This window comes from Betta splendens, chromosome 24, assembly GCF_900634795.4.
Source record: "Betta splendens chromosome 24, fBetSpl5.4, whole genome shotgun sequence".
NCBI classification, from domain to species: Eukaryota; Metazoa; Chordata; class Actinopteri; order Anabantiformes; family Osphronemidae; genus Betta; species Betta splendens.
In genome coordinates this window covers 1,839,233-1,856,581 of record NC_040901.2, presented here as the reverse complement: position 1 = coordinate 1,856,581, position 17,349 = coordinate 1,839,233, and the positions used below count along the sequence as shown (strand labels likewise).

Below are 17,349 nucleotides of genomic sequence, written 5' to 3'. Positions count from 1 at the left end.
ACAGACATCAGATCAAAAAGAATAGAGACAAGGTTTATTATATTAAGGCCTGAATCCCCAAATAATGCTAGATGTTTTTAAGGTCTTGTTGTGAAGTAAACGGTAAATACAACCTTAACCATATTATTCCGAGAGATAAGATGCTGCTGCTGTAAAGACAGGTTGTTGGTTCAAGTCCTCCATACCTGTAGATGCTTTCAAGTTCTTTTTGTCCAAATAAACTATAAATACAACATTGAACATGTCACATCCTGAACAGAGCAGTGGCTCAGAGGTTAAGAGGTTGTTTTGTGAAGTTAGGTTGAGGGTTCAAATCTTGCATGATTCTAGAAACTTTTAGACGCTGCTCTCAAAGTGTAGGCTTAAAAGCACGCCAGAAGCATCTCCAAGTGTGAAGGGTTCCTCAGTGGTGTACTGGGTAAGACGATGAGCGTAAGTCGCAAGGCGTGCAGACCTCATGATCGAATCCTGGGCACTGCTGGTTCCTGGATCACACAACAGTCCTGAAGGGACTCCAGGGGGGGCCGTGTCCCCCCTGCGTTTCCAGAGAGGTGGAAAGGAGGCCTTATGAAACTGAGAAGTAAAACTAACTAGAATTTTGAACAAAAGCAAAAAAAATTAATTGACAGTTAAAGGTTACATACATGTTTATTATATTATAGCACACAATCTCAAACAACTTGATCAGTGTTTGTCAGAAGAACAGTGAATAATACTTCAAATGAAATGATTCATGGAAAAATCAATAAATGGGAGCAACACAACTATTTATCAACTGTAATAAAGGAGCTGATGAGAGACATTTTTGCAGTTTATTTCAATAACAGAGGAAAATGAAAGATAATGGGAAAAGAGGTGTACTGCAAAGATCACACAATCCACAAGTACATACATCTAATACTGGTTTAATACATGAATCTGAAAATGAGACAGACGTGAACAGACTGAACTATGTTTCACAGTGACAATGTTTCCCTGACAGGATCAAACTCACTATGACACATCACACAGAGACACTGAGGAACCAGGCCAACTGTGCCTAACCCCAAACCCAGGATAAAGAGGTTCAGTGAATGTGGTGTTGAAGGTGTGAAGGTGGATCAGTTTGTCAGAGGAGACTCTGTAGAAGGACAGAGAACCAGCAGGACAGTCCACATACACTGATACTCTGTGAGACACAGAGGAGGAGATGGGTGTAAATGTGTTATTGTGTCTGACAGAGTAACCATCATCAGAGCAGATCAGACTCCAGGACTGATCGTTGAATCCAAACAAACAGTCTTTACTGCGTCCTTTCCTTCCGATTCCTCTGTAACTCACTGATATATCAACGTCTCCACCCCACTCAACCTCCCAGTAACAGCGACCAGTCAGACCATTACTACACAGCAGCTGATACCAGTAGTCAAATCTGTGTGGATGATCAGGATATGACTGATACTCCTCCACACGTGTCACCTTCCTGTTGTTGTCAGACAGTTGTAGTTTCCTGTTCACTGTGTTTGTGTCGATGGTGAGTTGACAGAAATCTGATGGAGAGAACAAGACACAATCCAGCTGCAGTTATTGATCCATCATCAGTTTGATGATGACTCATGACAGTTTGAAGATGGTTGAATGTTGCTGATCTCAGTACAAACAAACTTACACTTGCTCAGACCTGGTGTCAACCATCGGACTCCACCTGGCTCCACCCTGAAAGGAGGAGGGGGTCAGAGACATGCAGACATGGACATTACATGGCTCTCACACACATTGTTGTAGGATTGTGTTCAGATGGAGGCTTGTATGTAGGGATGGACAAACTAATGTGACACCACAGGAAGCAAAGTCTGAATGTGTTTATTATCACACACTCCAAGGTTGGGTTCTAAGTTCATAGAGCTCCACATCCCTACTTGCTCCTCCATCAGACACTGTGTGTAGTCGTGTCCATACCTGAGAGTGTCCAGTCTCCAGTGTGGATTCTTGACTCCAGCAGACAGCAGCTCCACTCCTGAGTCTCCTGGATGATTGTAGCTCAGGTCCAGCTCTCTCAGATGGGAGGGGTTGGAGCTCAGAGCTGAGGCCAAAGAGACACAAGCGTCCTCTGAGAGCAGACAGCCTGACAGCCTGAACACACACAATGTTAAAGCACACTTACATACTACAGTTTGGATTAGAGGCACATTTGATCATCTACAGTGGAGAGAAATACTAGGAACTGTTAATAGGTTCCTGCTTGAAATGTGATCTGATCATCAGCAACGTGACAATGAGAGTCTGCAAACTGGAGTCAGACACTGACAAACCTGGTGAACAAGCAGTAAAACAAAGACGGAGGAGTTGAAAACGGTTCACATTTTAATATATGTGACTAAAGAGTTTACACAGAAATGTGAAGAGTTTATTCATCCTCCACAGTTTAGACTTCCTGCCTGTTTAATAACTTGGTTCTGTAGTATGAGCTCATTAAAGGACTTTACAGACAATGTGAGTGTTGTGCACATTTCTTAGATGATCTTAGCTTCATGAATCCTGACCTGAGAGTCTCCAGTCGACAGTGAGGACTCTTCAGTCCAACAGACAGTAGCTTCACTCCTGAATCCTGCAGGTTGTTGTTACTCAGGTCCAGTTCTCTTAGACTAGAGGACTGAGAGCTGAGAACTGAGGACAGAGCTTCACAGCTTCTCTCTGACAGGTCACACACACTCAGTCTGAAAGATGAAGATGTGGGTTAAGATGGAAATGAAACCATTCAGTGTCTCTAGGTGTCGTCATGATTTTCTCAACAACATCTTTGTGTCTTTATTGTGATTCATTCGTTTCTTCCATGTCGTCTTGATGGAGACAGAACCAACAACATGATCCTGACTGAAATGTTCCTGTCTAAACTCTGATAAACAAACTTCTCGTCTGCGCTTAATGGTGGAAGCTTCAACCTCCAGCTTCTCTGTGTCCAGACACTGAATAGAGACAGAGGAGGAACTTTCTCATCACACTACACAAATGTGTGGTTAGTGGATCTCACAGCACAGATGCTGTCATTCACCTGGATGTGGCTTCATCTTCTCAGACCATGTAGTGATTTAAAGAGAAAGTTGGTGCAGCAACAGTTTGGTTCTGCTGAGCAGAGGTTTCTCCTTCTGCTCTGTCATGTGTCTCACACTCACTCTCTCTGAGAACATGTTCAATTCAACGATCATCTGAAGACAACTGTCAATAACATGAACACATTTAACTATTAAGCTCACACAGAACTAAAACATGGAGTCTGACCTCAGAGTCTCCAGTCGACAGTGACGACTCTCAATAAGACCACACAGATGCTTCACTGATGAATCCTGCAGGTTGTTGTTACTCAGCTCCAGTTGTGTCAGATGTGACGGGTTGGACTTCAGAGCTGAGACCAGAGAATCACAGCTGATCTCTGACAAATTGCAGCCACTCAATCTGAAAAAAGAATCAAAGATGAAACAGTAGAAAACAAAGAGCCAGTTGAAACCATTCAGTGTTTCATCATGTGTTTGGAGCTGAAGACGCTTCAGAAAGTAGACGTTTAGAACTTAGAAGGTCCCAACATCAGAACCAACAGGATGCAGGTTAAAATAGTAACAAAGACTCATTAATATTAATGACAACACGCTGCTGCTTCAGCTCAGACGTCATAACTCAGGTTCTGGACAGGTACTTCTTCTACTGACAAAACAACATCATAACAGAAACATTTTATACTGAGGGAACATTTAATAGAGTCAAACAAGCAGATCCAGAACTTCTGATTACAGGGTCTTGGGTTTGAATATTTGGGTCAGAACCAACATGATGAAGCCTTAGAAAAGTGTTGGAGCATCAGTTACTGATCATTCAACTTGGTTTTGTTTTCATTCTCAGGAATGAAATAAAATAATGAAACAAGGACTGAATCAAACTAAATCTAAACAGAACGGATGAAAGCACAGAAGCACAAAACAGACAGTGTGGATCAGTAGAAAATTAGCCTCATGTTTCAGCACAACGTTGACATCAAGCTCACACAGAACTAAAACATAGCGTCTGACCTCAAAGTCTCCAGTCGACAGTGACGACTCTCCAGAAAACCACACAGATGCTTCACTGATGAATCCTGCAGGTTGTTGTTACTCAGGTCCAGTCGTGTCAGATGTGATGGGTTGGACTTCAGAGCTGAGACCAGAGAATCACAGCTGATCTTTGACAAACTGCAGCCACCTAATCTGAATAAAGAATAAAATACGTGGATCAAAGCATTAATAATGAGTCATATTTGTCCTGATCACTGATGTTTAGGCTAAAATGAGCAGAGTGACTTTGTACTTGTGTTGTTGTGTTGTCATGATCTCAGCTTCTACACATCATCACATCTGTTGCTGTCAAATTAAATGCTTGCTGTATGTGGGATTTGTTGGGTTTAGTTGTGTGAGGTTTTAAACCTTACTTTGTAAAGTGCCTTGAAATAACTTTGTTGTGATTTGGCGCTATATAAATAAAATTGAATTGAATTGAATTGAATCATCCACATGTCAGTACAACATTTATACACCTGTTGATGTCACCACTGATTCACAAGCTGCTGCTGGAACCAGTAGAAAACGAGGCATGTTCATCATTCATTCATTTCATTCATCGTCTTCTCTCTAAATCTGAACTACTCTGTGTCATCTTATGGAAAATGTTCAGACTAATGTTTGGCTCAAATCCCAAATCATCTTTAGAACTGATCCCAGTCAGATGAATGTTCTCCCCTCAGCCTCATATTCATGCTCCTGTTTCCTGCTTGTGTCTCTATAAAGTGACATCATTGTCTGACAGGAAGCATCACACACAGGTTCAAGTGTCGCCTGTTGTCAAATCAATCAAAGACTTTGGTTACAGGTACTGTACACGCCATCATAATGTCACACACTACAACCACTCCTGATGGCAAAGGGGATAGATATTGACAAACCTAGAAAAAAATCAATGAAATGAGAAACATGTCTGGTTTAAACCATTAAATATGAAGTACAAAAGATTGTCAAATGAAAGAACACACTGAAAAATCTTGACCTGAGAGTCTCCAGTCGACAGTGAGGACTCTTCAGTCCAGCGCACAGTAGCGTCACTCCTGAATCCTGCAGGTTGTTGTTACTCAGGTCCAGTTCTCTCAGACTAGAGGACTGAGAGCTGAGAACTGAGGACAGAGCTTCACAGCTTCTCTCTGACAGGTTACAGCGACTCAGTCTGGTGGGAAAGTAATGGACATAAATTGTAATCAAAATGAAACATAAACAACACTAAAAAAAAAGCTACGCAAATTCAGTCGAGCAGAGAAAGACAACCACATTTATACTCATGTCTCTCATTTAAAACAGTCCTGATTAAATAAATGGTACATTCAACATTTAGAAGCTTTACAAAATACTTACAGAGCCGTGTTGGAAGCTTTGACCACAGGCAGCAACTTCAGAAGAGCCTCCTCTGAAGCAGAGAATTTATTCAGCTCAAATACTTCAAGATCATTTGCTGAAGACAATAAGATGAAAACCAGAGCTGACCACTGGGCAGGAGACAGTTTATCTGTGGAGAGACTTCCTGATTTCAGATAGTGTTGGATCTCCTCTACTAAAGAACAATCATTGAGCTCATTCAGACAGTGGAAGAGGTTGATGCTTTTCTCTGCAGAAGGAAACTCTGTGATTTTCTTCTTGATGTGCTGAACTGTTTCCTGATTGGTTTGTAAATTACTACTCATCCGTGTCATCAAACCTTGTAAGAATGACTGGTTTTTCTCAAGAGAAAATCCCAGGAGGAAGCGGAGGACCAGGTCCAGGTGTCCATTTGGACTCTCTAAAGCCTTGTCCACAGCAACGTGGTAGAACTGTGAAGTTCTATGTTTCATCATAAAATGTTTAAACCAGGATATTTGTGACATGAGGTTGACTCCAGAGTTGATGAAGGTCAGATGGACATGAAGAGCAGCCAGAAACTCCTGAACACTCAGATGAACGAAGCAGAACACCTTGTCCTGATACAGCCCTTTTTCCTCTTTAAACACCTGTGTGAACACCCCTGAATAAACTGAGGCTGCTCTGACATCGATGCCACACTCTGTCAGGTCTGACTCATAGAAGATCAGGTTTCCTTTCTGCAGCTGCTCAAAAGCCAGTTTTCCCAGAGACTCAATCATCTTCCTGCTCTCTGGACTCCAGAGTGGATCTGTCTCAGCTCCTCCATCATACTTGATGTTCTTCACTTTGGTCTGAACCACCAGGAAGTGGATGTACATCTCCGTCAGGGTCTTGGGCAGCTCTCCTCCCTCTCTGGTTTCCAGCAGATCCTCCAGAACCGTAGCAGTGATCCAGCAGAAGACTGGGATGTGGCACATGATGTGGAGGCTTCGTGACGTCTTGATGTGGGAGATGATTGTTGTGGCCTGCTGCTCATCTCTGAATCTCTTCCTGAAGTACTCGTCCTTCTGTGGGTCAGTGAACCCTCTGACCTCTGTCACCATGTCAACACACCCAGGAGGGATCTGATTGGCTGCTGCAGGTCGTGTGGTGATCCAGAGGTGAGCAGAGGGAAGCAGGTTCCCCCTGATGAGGTTTGTCAGCAGCACATCCACTGAGGTGGACTCTGTGACATCAGTCAGGGTTTTAGTCTTGTTGAAGTCCAGAGGAAGTCGACACTCATCCAGACCGTCCAAGATGAAAACGACCTTAAAGTGTTTAAAAATGAAGATTCCTGCTGCTTTGGTTTCAGTGAAGAAGTGATGAACAAGTTCCACCAAGCTGAACCTTTGCTCTTTCAGCACATTCAACTCTCTGAAGGTGAATGGAAATGTGAAGTGTATGTCCTGGTTGGCTTTTTCTTCAGCCCAGTCCAGAGTGAACTTCTGTGTTAGGACTGTTTTCCCAATGCCAGCCACTCCCTTTGTCATCACTGTTCTGATGGCTCCATCTCTTCCAGCTGAGCCTTTAAAGACGTCTTCTGGTCTGATGCTTGTTTCTGCTCTGTCTGGTTTCCTGAAGGCTGTTTCAATCTGTCTGACCTCATGTTCATCGTTGACCTCTCCAGTCCCTCCCTCTGTGATGTAGAGCTCTGTGTAGATCTGGTTCAGAAGGGTTGGCTTTCCTGCTTTAGCGATGCCTTCAAAGACACACTGGAACTTCTGCTTCAGGCGAGATTTAAGTTGATCCTGACAAAGTGCAGCAGAAGATCCTGAATGAACAAGAAAATGGTTATGATTCATGTAGTTTGATCGAAGAATGAGAATTTAAGTATGGTCCACATATAAAACAAAATTAACTCAAGACATCAGTAATTGTGTGATTGTGTCTCTGATTATGTAGATAAATGCTCTTACTGCTCTGCAGACAGTCAGCCAGCTCCTCCTGCTTCATCCTCCTCAGGAAGTTCACTGTGATCTTCAGAAACGCGTCTCTGCTGCTCCTCTTCTGCTCTTCATCCTCACCATCCAACTCCTCCTCATCCTTCCTCTGACTCTCTAAGCATTCTGGGTAATCTGGACTCAGACCCTTCTGGATCTTCTTCAACTCCTTCTTCACAAATGTGACAATGTTTTCCTCCAGCAGCTGGAACAGAAACTAAATGAATGACCTGATCCAACTAAAACCATGGAGCTAAACATCAGATCCATGTTGGACACACTGACATCCACTGGTCTAAAAAGTGCAGCATGGAGATGATTGAACACAACAGATGAACAGTAGTAGTTGTACATGTACAGACCATAAATATGGAGTCCAGGTGTGTTTGGTGCTGCTGGACAGACTGAGCACTGGGAACCTCTGATCTCTGCTGGTCCACTCTGTGGAGGAACCATGAAGAATGAGTCCACACAGAGACACACACAAGGTAAAGGTCCATGAAGTGATGTTGGATGTGAGCAGTGAGTCAGAGACTCCCTGTAGCGAAGGTTTACTGTCAGTCAGTTGCTTCAGTCTCAGCTCTGAACAACATATATCTCTGCCTCCTTCACTGAACAAGGCTGAAGTGTTGGGACAAATGCTCGGATCAGACTGGTTGTACTGGGCAGTTCCCAGTGGGAATATGTTGAACTAGGAACATTTAACTACTTCCTGCATTCATTCATTGTTGGACGTTGGTTCTGGTGCCGACAATAGGGACAAACAGTCGTCTACACTCACTGACAACCACATCACAACTAAAGTCTCCAGGAGTAATTAGCATTTGTGTTGACATCTGCCTGCAAGTCAGCACTTCATTAAAAGGGGAGCAGCTCCTGAGACGCTCTATAGGATAAGAGCTACTGGTTGAATAGAGATTTAATCAGAGCGGTTGCTGGAAGAACAGTGAATAAAAGCTTCTTGTTCACATTAATGCCTCTAACTCACATCAGAAAGATCGAGAAATGTAAAGAAGAAGTATTTATCATCATATAAACTTTGCATTTTTTTTGCATCATGTTTTTTCAACTTGATTCAAATGAATAACTCACTTTGACTCTAATGCATGTTGGTCTTTAAAAGTAATAATAACGTCCTTTGACCCATCGCTCTGGCAGGACATGCAGCCGGGTTCAGGTTCATGTCCAAGTTCAGCGGATTCTTGTCTCTGATGAAACCTGAAAGAAAAACAACTTTGGTGACTCTCCCATGACTCTCAGTCCTTCATAAACGACCAATAATAGTAAATATGTGATTATGAAATATTAATCAGTATCTGTGACTTGGAGACAGAATTAGTCAGATGGTCTCAGTCATCTCACCTCTGAGCTTTGTTCTGGCTCTCATGGTCTTCACGCAGACTGGGTTTAGAGGGCAGGGCTCCCTCCTCTCTGTTCTCAGGCTGACTCATGAATTCACACTTTCTACTTTCAGGTGGAGAAGAAAAACAAATCATTCATCCGCACTGAAAGTCATCAACTAAAATACAAGGGTGGTCTAATAGGTACTTAGCCCCGCCGCACGATGGCACCACTATCACAAGATAAGTAGTATATTCTCTTAGACGAATTTTAGCCGAATCGGACTTGTACCTTTATTTTGACAGCTTGCAGAAGTGGTTATGTCCGTGGATTTTAGAAAAATGCAAATAGAGCATTGATCGGTGATCCGATTCTTGTTTTTGTAAGGTAAATCACGCAGCGAAATCAAAGAGCACTTGGATGCTGTGTACGGTGACTCTTCTCTTCTCTTGGTTAAACAAATTTCAACATGGTGGCACATCAGTTTTTGATGAGCCACGCCCAGGCGCCCCGAAAACGTCTATCACAGAGGTTAACGTGACAAAAATCCACGATCTCCTATTGGCAGACCTCCGATTGAAGGTGCGTGAGATAGCTGAGGCAGTATCTCAAAAGACCGCGTGGGTCATATCCTGCATGAAATTTTGGGCATGAGAAAGCTGTCGGCGCGATGTTTTCCGGAGTGAGCAAACGCGGCACCCAAGCGCAACCATGAGACCACTTCAGAGAAGTGTTTGACGCTGTTTAAGCGCAATTCGAAGGAGTTTTCATGCTGTTTCATGACTGTCGACGAAACATGGATCCACTGGTACACACCAGAGACCAAGGAACAGTCCAAGCAGTGGACTTCATCCAGAGAACATGCTCCAAAGAAGGCGAAGACTGCCCTATCGGCCAGAAAGATGATGGCCACTGTCTTCTGGGACTCACACAGTGTGATCTACATCGACTACATGTAGAAGGGCAAAACGGTCCCAGGGCTATACTATGCCGAAGTATTGGATTCGATTCGAAGCCGAATTGCAGAAAAAAACGGCCCCATTTGGCGAAGAAAAATGTGCTCTTCCACCATGACAGCGCGCCAGGCCCAAACCTCCCATTAGTGGAGATTGAACGGGCTGTAACGACAGGTGTGCGGTCTGAGGCTCCGCTTCAACATTTAACATTTACATTTAGACTTTTGCACATTTAACTAAATATGAGAAAACATGTTGTGTCATTTAGTTAAATGTGAGAAAACTAGTTATAGGTGCTCCTTTTACATTCGGCACCCCATACGTCGCTGGGTCAAGTGTATCAAACTAAAAAAGGAGACTATATTAAAAAATAAATCTCCACTTTTCCAAAAAAATTTTTTTGGTAGGCTCTCGTACATTTACAATACATTTACGGTTTGCATGCTTTGTCAGTGTGAGTAACAGTAGTTACAGTAGGCCATGTGTCTGATTCTCAGCCTGCAGTTTAGACATCGCTGTGGCTAACTGTTGTTAGCGTTTATTTTAAAATCCACTGTTTTTCCATCACCTTCCTTTTTGAACTCTCACACTACTGAAATTGAGAGGATTTCTCTACACAATGTTTTGCAGTACTGTATATCAAGACGAACTCTAACTTCATACCAAACACACATATGTAAAGTGTATGTTGTAGGCAGTGCACACAAATGAAAAAAAAAATCCCTTACCACTTATGGACAAACATACAGTAGTTGTACAAGTAACAAGAAATTATAATAGATAGAATAAATCTACAACTAAACATATTGACAAAATTACCACGTTAATTGCATTTTGATAAGACATACATTTCACAATTATGTAAAAACAAATTTTCTTAAAAAAATTTGGAAATATGCAACTTTAGTTATTCTATTTGCCAAAAAACAAAATACAACTAATAATTATATATAATAAATGAGACGTATTGGTGTAAAATTAAACTTGGCTGTATGACAACACAAGTTGAAACATATAGAGATAGATACACAGACAAAGGCCAATAGACATTATGTCCAAGAGAGCTGTTTCCTGGTTTGCAATCAGTGAAATAGACTGTATACTCACCCACACAGACTTTGTACTTTTGGTCACAGGAAGAAGATGTGAGTACTACAAAAGGAACCTGGCTTTCTCCCTTGAAGGGTGTAAATGTGTTCTACTGATGCTCTCTCCTGTTAACGAATGATAAAAACATACTGTAATGAGAGGCTGTGGCTGCATGGGTGGTCAGCTGATCTGCTATGACTGGCTGGCTGCTGAACAGGGTTTGAACAGAGGTGGCTGAGGTGATGCATGGACACATATTCTCTCTTCTTCCTTACAAATAACTCCCGCCTGTCTTGCTGTTCACCACCTGCCTGGTCATTTCTCTAATCAGCCTCCTCTCTCTTCTTCCTTACAAATAGTATGAAGGTTTTACTACAGTACACTACACCACACAGGAACAAAAACGCCACCATATCCACAGTTTACAATATCAAGAAAAGATTCAATTAAACAGAGTGTTGAAAAAAGTCAAGTAACTTAAAACCTGCGTTATAAAACTAAGTAAATAAAAAGAACCGAGGTGTGTATAAACCTCTTAACCTGTTAAACTAGTTAGAGAGCTAGAGATGTCATGTGTTGTGTCTTTTACCTGATGTTTAACGCTTTAGTTTTTCTATTCTCCAAAAAACAAAATACAACTAATAATTATAAACAATAATGAAATGAAAATTAAACTTGGCTAGACAACAAATGTTGCAACATACAGAGATAGATATACCATAATATACATAATAAAGATTATGTCCATGAGAGCTGTTTCCTGGTTTGCCATCAGTGCAATAGAGTGCATACTTACCCACACAGACTTTGTACTCTCTCCTGTTAAAGAATTATAAAAATATACCGTAAGGTGTGGCTGCATGGGTGGTCAGCTGATCTGCTATGACTGGCTGGCTGCTGATCAGGGTTTGAACAGAGGTGGCTGAGGTGATGCATGAACAGAAATTTGATGATCGCCACAACTCAAACTGATCCTTTTAAAAATGAGCTGACAAACAGTAAGGATGGTAAAAGTGAGACAAGGATTGATGGGGCAGACAACAAAACAGTGAATTCTACAATAGGCAAAGCAAAATAACAATAAATGACTTTGACTGACTTTTTTACAAGACCATATACTCCCATCTGTCTTGCTGTTCACCACCTGCCTGGTCATTTCTCTAATCAGCCTACTCTCTTCTTCCTTACAAATAGTATGAAGGTTTTACACTACACCACACAGGAACAAAACCTCCACCATATCCACAGTTTACAATATCAAGAAAAGATTTATTTAATCAGTGTTGGCAACCCTAACTTAAAACCTGTGTTATAAAACTAAGTAAATAAGAAGAACCTAGGTGTGTATACACCTCATAACCTGATAAACTAGTTAGAGAGCTAGAAACTTCATGCGTCTTTGACCTGATTTTTAACCCTTTAATGTCCGACACCACATGAAAACTGCAGCAGTGGCAACAGTAGTTTCACTCCCAGCAACAGGTTGAATCCGTCCGTGAAACGTAGCGTCTAACACCCAGACAGGCGTGTGGTGGTTTCTTACCAGAGTCTCTTCTTCTAGTAGTTTGTAGTTTCTTCGGTTCTGAACTTATATTTGGTTACTTCCGCTTTTGTCACGGTGAAAGGAACGAACTCCGCAAACAAATACGACCAATAACTGAACCGCAGGTGTGGACGGATCGATCCTAATATCGATAATATCGATACCAACGCTAGTATTGATATCGATCGATACTGCGACAAAAACATTGATACTTTGGTTGAGCTTTTACTCCTCCCACTGCTGCTGTGATTTCAAAGACTAACTATCTGGTCTGTCTGCGTCTCTGAGCGTCTGCACCTGTACGTCAGAGCGAAACTTTGATAATCAATAACTTGACTTTGGTGCATAGTTCCAGGCTCAGACCACTTTCCCTTTGTTCTACTAGAAGTGTACTATCACCACACAAAGATCTGTGTATTTTTACTGTATAGTTTACGTTTTAGCAGTATTTGAAAGTGCTTTGACATACTGTAATAAAGTCAACTTTCATGATCAATAACTTGACTTTGGTGCATAGTTCCAGGCTCAGACCAATTTCCCACTGATCTACTAGAAGTGTACTATCACCACACAAAGATCTGTGTATTTTTACTGTATAGTTTGGGATTTATTAGAATTTAAAACTACCAGTTCATACTGTAACTGTATGGGCCGTATAGTCAACTTTAATGATCAATAACTTGACTTTGGTGCATAGTTCCAGGCCCAGACCACTTTCTCCCTATTCTACTAGACGTCTACTATCACCACACAAAGATTCTTGTATTTTTACTGTATAGTTTTGGATTTATTAGTATTCAAAACAACCAGTTCATACTGTAACAGTATGGGCCGTATAGTCAACTTTATTGATCAATAACTTGACTTTGGTGCATAGTTCCAGGCCCAGACCACTTTCTCCCTATTCTACTAGACGTCTACTATCACCACACAAAGATTTGTGTATTTTTACTGTATAGTTTTGGATTTATTAGTATTCAAAACTACCAGTTCATACTGTAACAGTATGGGCCGTATAGTCAACTTTATTGATCAATAACTTGACTTTGGTGCATAGTTCCAGGCCCAGACCACTTTCTCCCTATTCTACTAGACGTCTACTATCACCACACAAGATTTGTGTATTTTTACTGTATAGTTTTGGATTTATTAGTATTCAAAACTACCAGTTCATACTGTAACAGTATGGGCCGTATAGTCAACTTTAATCGTTAATAACTTGACTTTGGTGCATAGTTCCAGGCCCAGACCACTTTCCCCTTGTTCTACTAGATGTGTACTATCACCACACAAAGATTCGTGTATTTTTACTGTATAGTTTATTAGTTTAGCGCGTAATACGGGCGCAAGACGTTTCTGAAGCGCGGCTGGCTGAACGACGGATGAACGAACGACGGCTCACTTGACCGCAGTCTCTTGCTTTGAGATGTCACGTGACTCAGCGACTCGGGCCAGCGAAAAAAAAAACAGGCGGAGGACAAAGAAGAAGAAGGATGGAAGCAAGAAAGAGTAGCAGAATGTGCTCATATTTTCAAGCCAAAAATGAAACAATGACAATTTGTACAATCTACAAAAATAGTGTTAAATACAATGGCAACACCACCGATATCGGTATTGGTATCTAAATCGGCGATACTGGTCCAGTATTTACTTGGTATCGGATCGACTCTAAAGTTTGCAGTATCACAGTACGTTTGTAAATTAAACTGTTAAAACTACATTGTAACAGCCTAATTTTCCCACCAGATTAAAAGATGGGAGAAGAGCTGATAAAGCGACTTGTTTTCTCGTCTTCCCGTCTTTTTCGTCTTTTCCGCGTGTGTGTGTGTGTGTGTGTGTGTGTGTGTGTGTGTGTGTGTGTGTGTGTGTGTGTGTGTGTGTGTGTGTGTGTGTGTGTGTGTGTTGAGGTCAACACTCAGGTATTCAAATGTGTCCACAGTCTCAGTGTCTGAGCCCTGGATGTTCATTAGCATCTGTGTTGTTTGACCAGTCGTCTGTGTGGTGGAGGGGACCTCCTGAAGTCAAGCACTAACTCTTTAGTTTTGCCGGTGTTTAGTGTCAGGTTGTTGTTGTTGTTGTTGTCACACTAGCCCACAAAGTCAAAGATGACCCCCCTGTACTCGTCCCCCAATACACATCCAGCAATGGTGGTGTCATCTGAGAACTTCTGGAGGTGACAGCGGTGGGAGTTGTGTTTAAAATCTGATGTGTACAGTGTGAACAGAAAAGGAGAGAGCACCGAGAGTAAGGGGAGAGTTGATGGTCCAAGCAGCCAGATGTTGGTCCACACCTGCCACCTCCAGCTTCCTCCTCAGCAGTGATGGCTGGATGGTGTTGAAAGCACTGGAGAGGTCAAAAACACGACTCTCTCAGTGCTCCCAGAGGACTCCAGGTGAGACAGGGCCCGATGCTGCAGGTAGATCAGGGGTGGGCATTCCTGGTCCTGGGCCGCTGTCCTGCTGGGTTTCTCTCCCTGCTGATCACCTTCATCAGGTGTGTCACTCAGGTTTTTCACCTTCGAGGTGATCAGCGGTAACTCGGACAGATAGAGTTGGTGAGTAGTGTGTTGCATATAAATTTACAAAAATCATTATAAGCCGCTATTTTAAGCATATTGACCTTAGTAAGATCAATCATATTGTTATAACATTAAAAGACTCCACCAGTTACATCACACTGGTTAGTACAGTATTTACCTTTTCCTTTTCTTACTTTCACTTAGGCTTCATAGATAGCTTCATGTGTGTAGCAGGCTGCATGCAGTGTCTGAAATAAATTAATAATAAATTAAATTAATTATAAATTAACTTCTCTAAAACAGTTCTGAACAAATTTGTGTTGTTAAGGTGAATAAACATATTTAATCATAATGAGAAATTGATTCATAAAATAAATCCCCTGAAAATATGTCAGCTAAGAAACACCACATGCAGAAATATGCATAGTGAAACATCCAAACCATCTCATAGTTATAAATTCAGATGCTGGTCAAACTCCTTGATACACAGAGTTACTCACTGTTCTTTTCATTTTCCCCCTCTATCTTATATGCCACCATCGTATTTCATGTTAATATAGAGCAGTGATCTGTAACGGCTGGTAAACGGCTCTGTTGCGCTGCTGTCGAAGGGCTGGGTGCGCGGAATGTCCCTTGTAACGTTTTCTATGCTTTTTGTTGACAGGCGAGCTGTTGTCTTGTAATAGATAAAGTTCTGCTATCCATCTGGGGCATGTATTTATTGTTACATACATTCAACAGTAACTTAGCCTCAGTTGTGTAGGACTGTTTTGTATTTAATATATGGATATTTGGTATGGCTTTGTTTCGTTCATATTTCATTCAAGTCAGCGGATAAAAGTTGTATGATAAGATGAGTTTTACTATAGGACCAATTGGTGGCGGTACTGCACCTTTAAGGATACTGTCCGCTGTCTCATCTGCGGTTCGTCTGTTAACTGACGTTTGCTTCCCTCCTGCTTGTTTCAGCTGCTGTCAGCGTGTCTGGCCATCGCTCCGACAGCTTTTCTCAACCAGTGCTGTAGAGGAGGGAAAGACGGGTTAACTAGCGGGTCAAGGTGCTGCTGTTGATTTGGGTGCAAACAGTGGCAGACGCGACATCGTACTCATCGCATTTAAAGCTGCTTTGCTCACACTGAATTACACATTACCGTCTGGTATAAAAGTACACGCAAGCACACCACTCATGTAATAGTATTATTTGACAAATGCGACTGCAACTTAAAACTGACTGTCATGACTCATTAGTAGAGTAACAGACATCAGATCAAAAAGAAAAGAGACAACGTTTATTATAAAATGACCACAGGGTAATTTAGACATTTTTGGTAAGGCTGACTACAAATAAACTGTAAATACAGCATTGAACATGTCACAACCCGAACAGAGCAGTGACTCAGAGGTTAAGAGGTTGTTCTTATGAAGTTGTGAGATTTCAAATCTCGCATGATTCTAGAAACTTTTGGATTTGGCTCTCAAAGTGTAGGCTTAAAAGCACCCCAGAAGCATCTCCAAGTGTGAAGGGTTCCTCAGTGGTGCACTGGGTAAGACGATGAGCGTAAGTCGCAAGGCGTGCAGACCTCATGATCGAATCCTGGGCACTGCTGGTTCCTGGATCACTCAACAGTCCTGAAGGGACTCCAGGGGGGGCCGTGTCCCCCCTGTGTTTCCAGAGAGGTGGAAAGGTTATGAAACTGAAAAGTAAAAAAAAAACTAGAATTTTGATGAACAAAAGCAACATTTACAACATATACAGTTGGAAGTAAAGGTTACATAGCTTGTGGTGTTTGTCATTTACTGCTTGAGAATTAAGAAATGTCTATTATATTATAGCACACAATCTGGAATCAACTTTAGCTACTGGCTGGATGGAGATTTGATCAATCATCAGTGTGTTTGTCAGAAGAACAATGAATAAAGCTTCTCCTCACATATACACTTCAAATAAAGTCAATTGATTCACAGAAAGATCAAGAAATGTGAGCAACAGAACTATTTATCAACTGTGGTGGGAATTTGTAATAAAGAAGCTCATGAGAGACTTGTGTAGCCCGTCTACTGTGTCTTGGAGTAGAAAGGGCCCTGAGTTCCTATTTTATAATTGTTTTGTCCTGGATAATTTCAGTAGTAATGTAAGCTCTTGACTTCTTAAGGCACAGTTGTTTACCACAAACCACCAAGGAACATAACTGTAGAAAAATATAATTTCCCCCTTTAATTGTACATTAAATTAATAAAGTAAATTAAAAACAACTTAACCCTGTCAGTGCAAAATCTTACGCACAACATAAAGTACACTTACATAACGGTACCACAAATATGCAATTAATTTCAAAGTCCACTTTAACCAACTGAAAACCAAACCGTTGCAGGCCTGATGCGTGGCTCGTGAGCGTTGAGACCCAAAACGTAATGGCCGATTCACTCACGTCCGAGCACTAAATAAAACAAGTCCATACCTTAATCCTCCTCACGGTTGTCCAGCAGGACGCTGAGCTGCGCTCCAACCAGGAGGTTGCAGGTGTCCAACTCTGTG

The 17,349-nt window shown here is 41.7% G+C and overlaps 1 protein-coding gene across 23 annotated transcripts in view; it reads right to left on the bottom strand.

Annotated features, from left to right (window-relative positions):
* Positions 1-629: 629 nt before the first annotated feature.
* LOC114850107 (NACHT, LRR and PYD domains-containing protein 12-like) overlaps positions 630-17,349 on the bottom strand; it is a 66,432-nt gene continuing 49,712 nt past the window's right edge. For 8 of the 23 annotated variants that reach the window (XM_055506179.1, XM_055506182.1, XM_055506183.1 and 5 more), the window contains 8 exons: positions 5,406-7,197; positions 5,047-5,220; positions 4,041-4,214; positions 3,259-3,432; positions 2,523-2,696; positions 1,939-2,112; positions 1,649-1,695; positions 630-1,529 (listed from right to left, as the gene is read on the bottom strand). In XM_055506179.1, coding sequence (XP_055362154.1) covers positions 994-1,529; positions 1,649-1,695; positions 1,939-2,112; positions 2,523-2,696; positions 3,259-3,432; positions 4,041-4,214; positions 5,047-5,220; positions 5,406-7,197 — 3,245 coding nt within the window. In that variant the 3' untranslated portion in view covers positions 630-993. The other 15 variants (XM_055506191.1, XM_055506194.1, XM_055506189.1 and 12 more) reach the window with 15 other exon arrangements.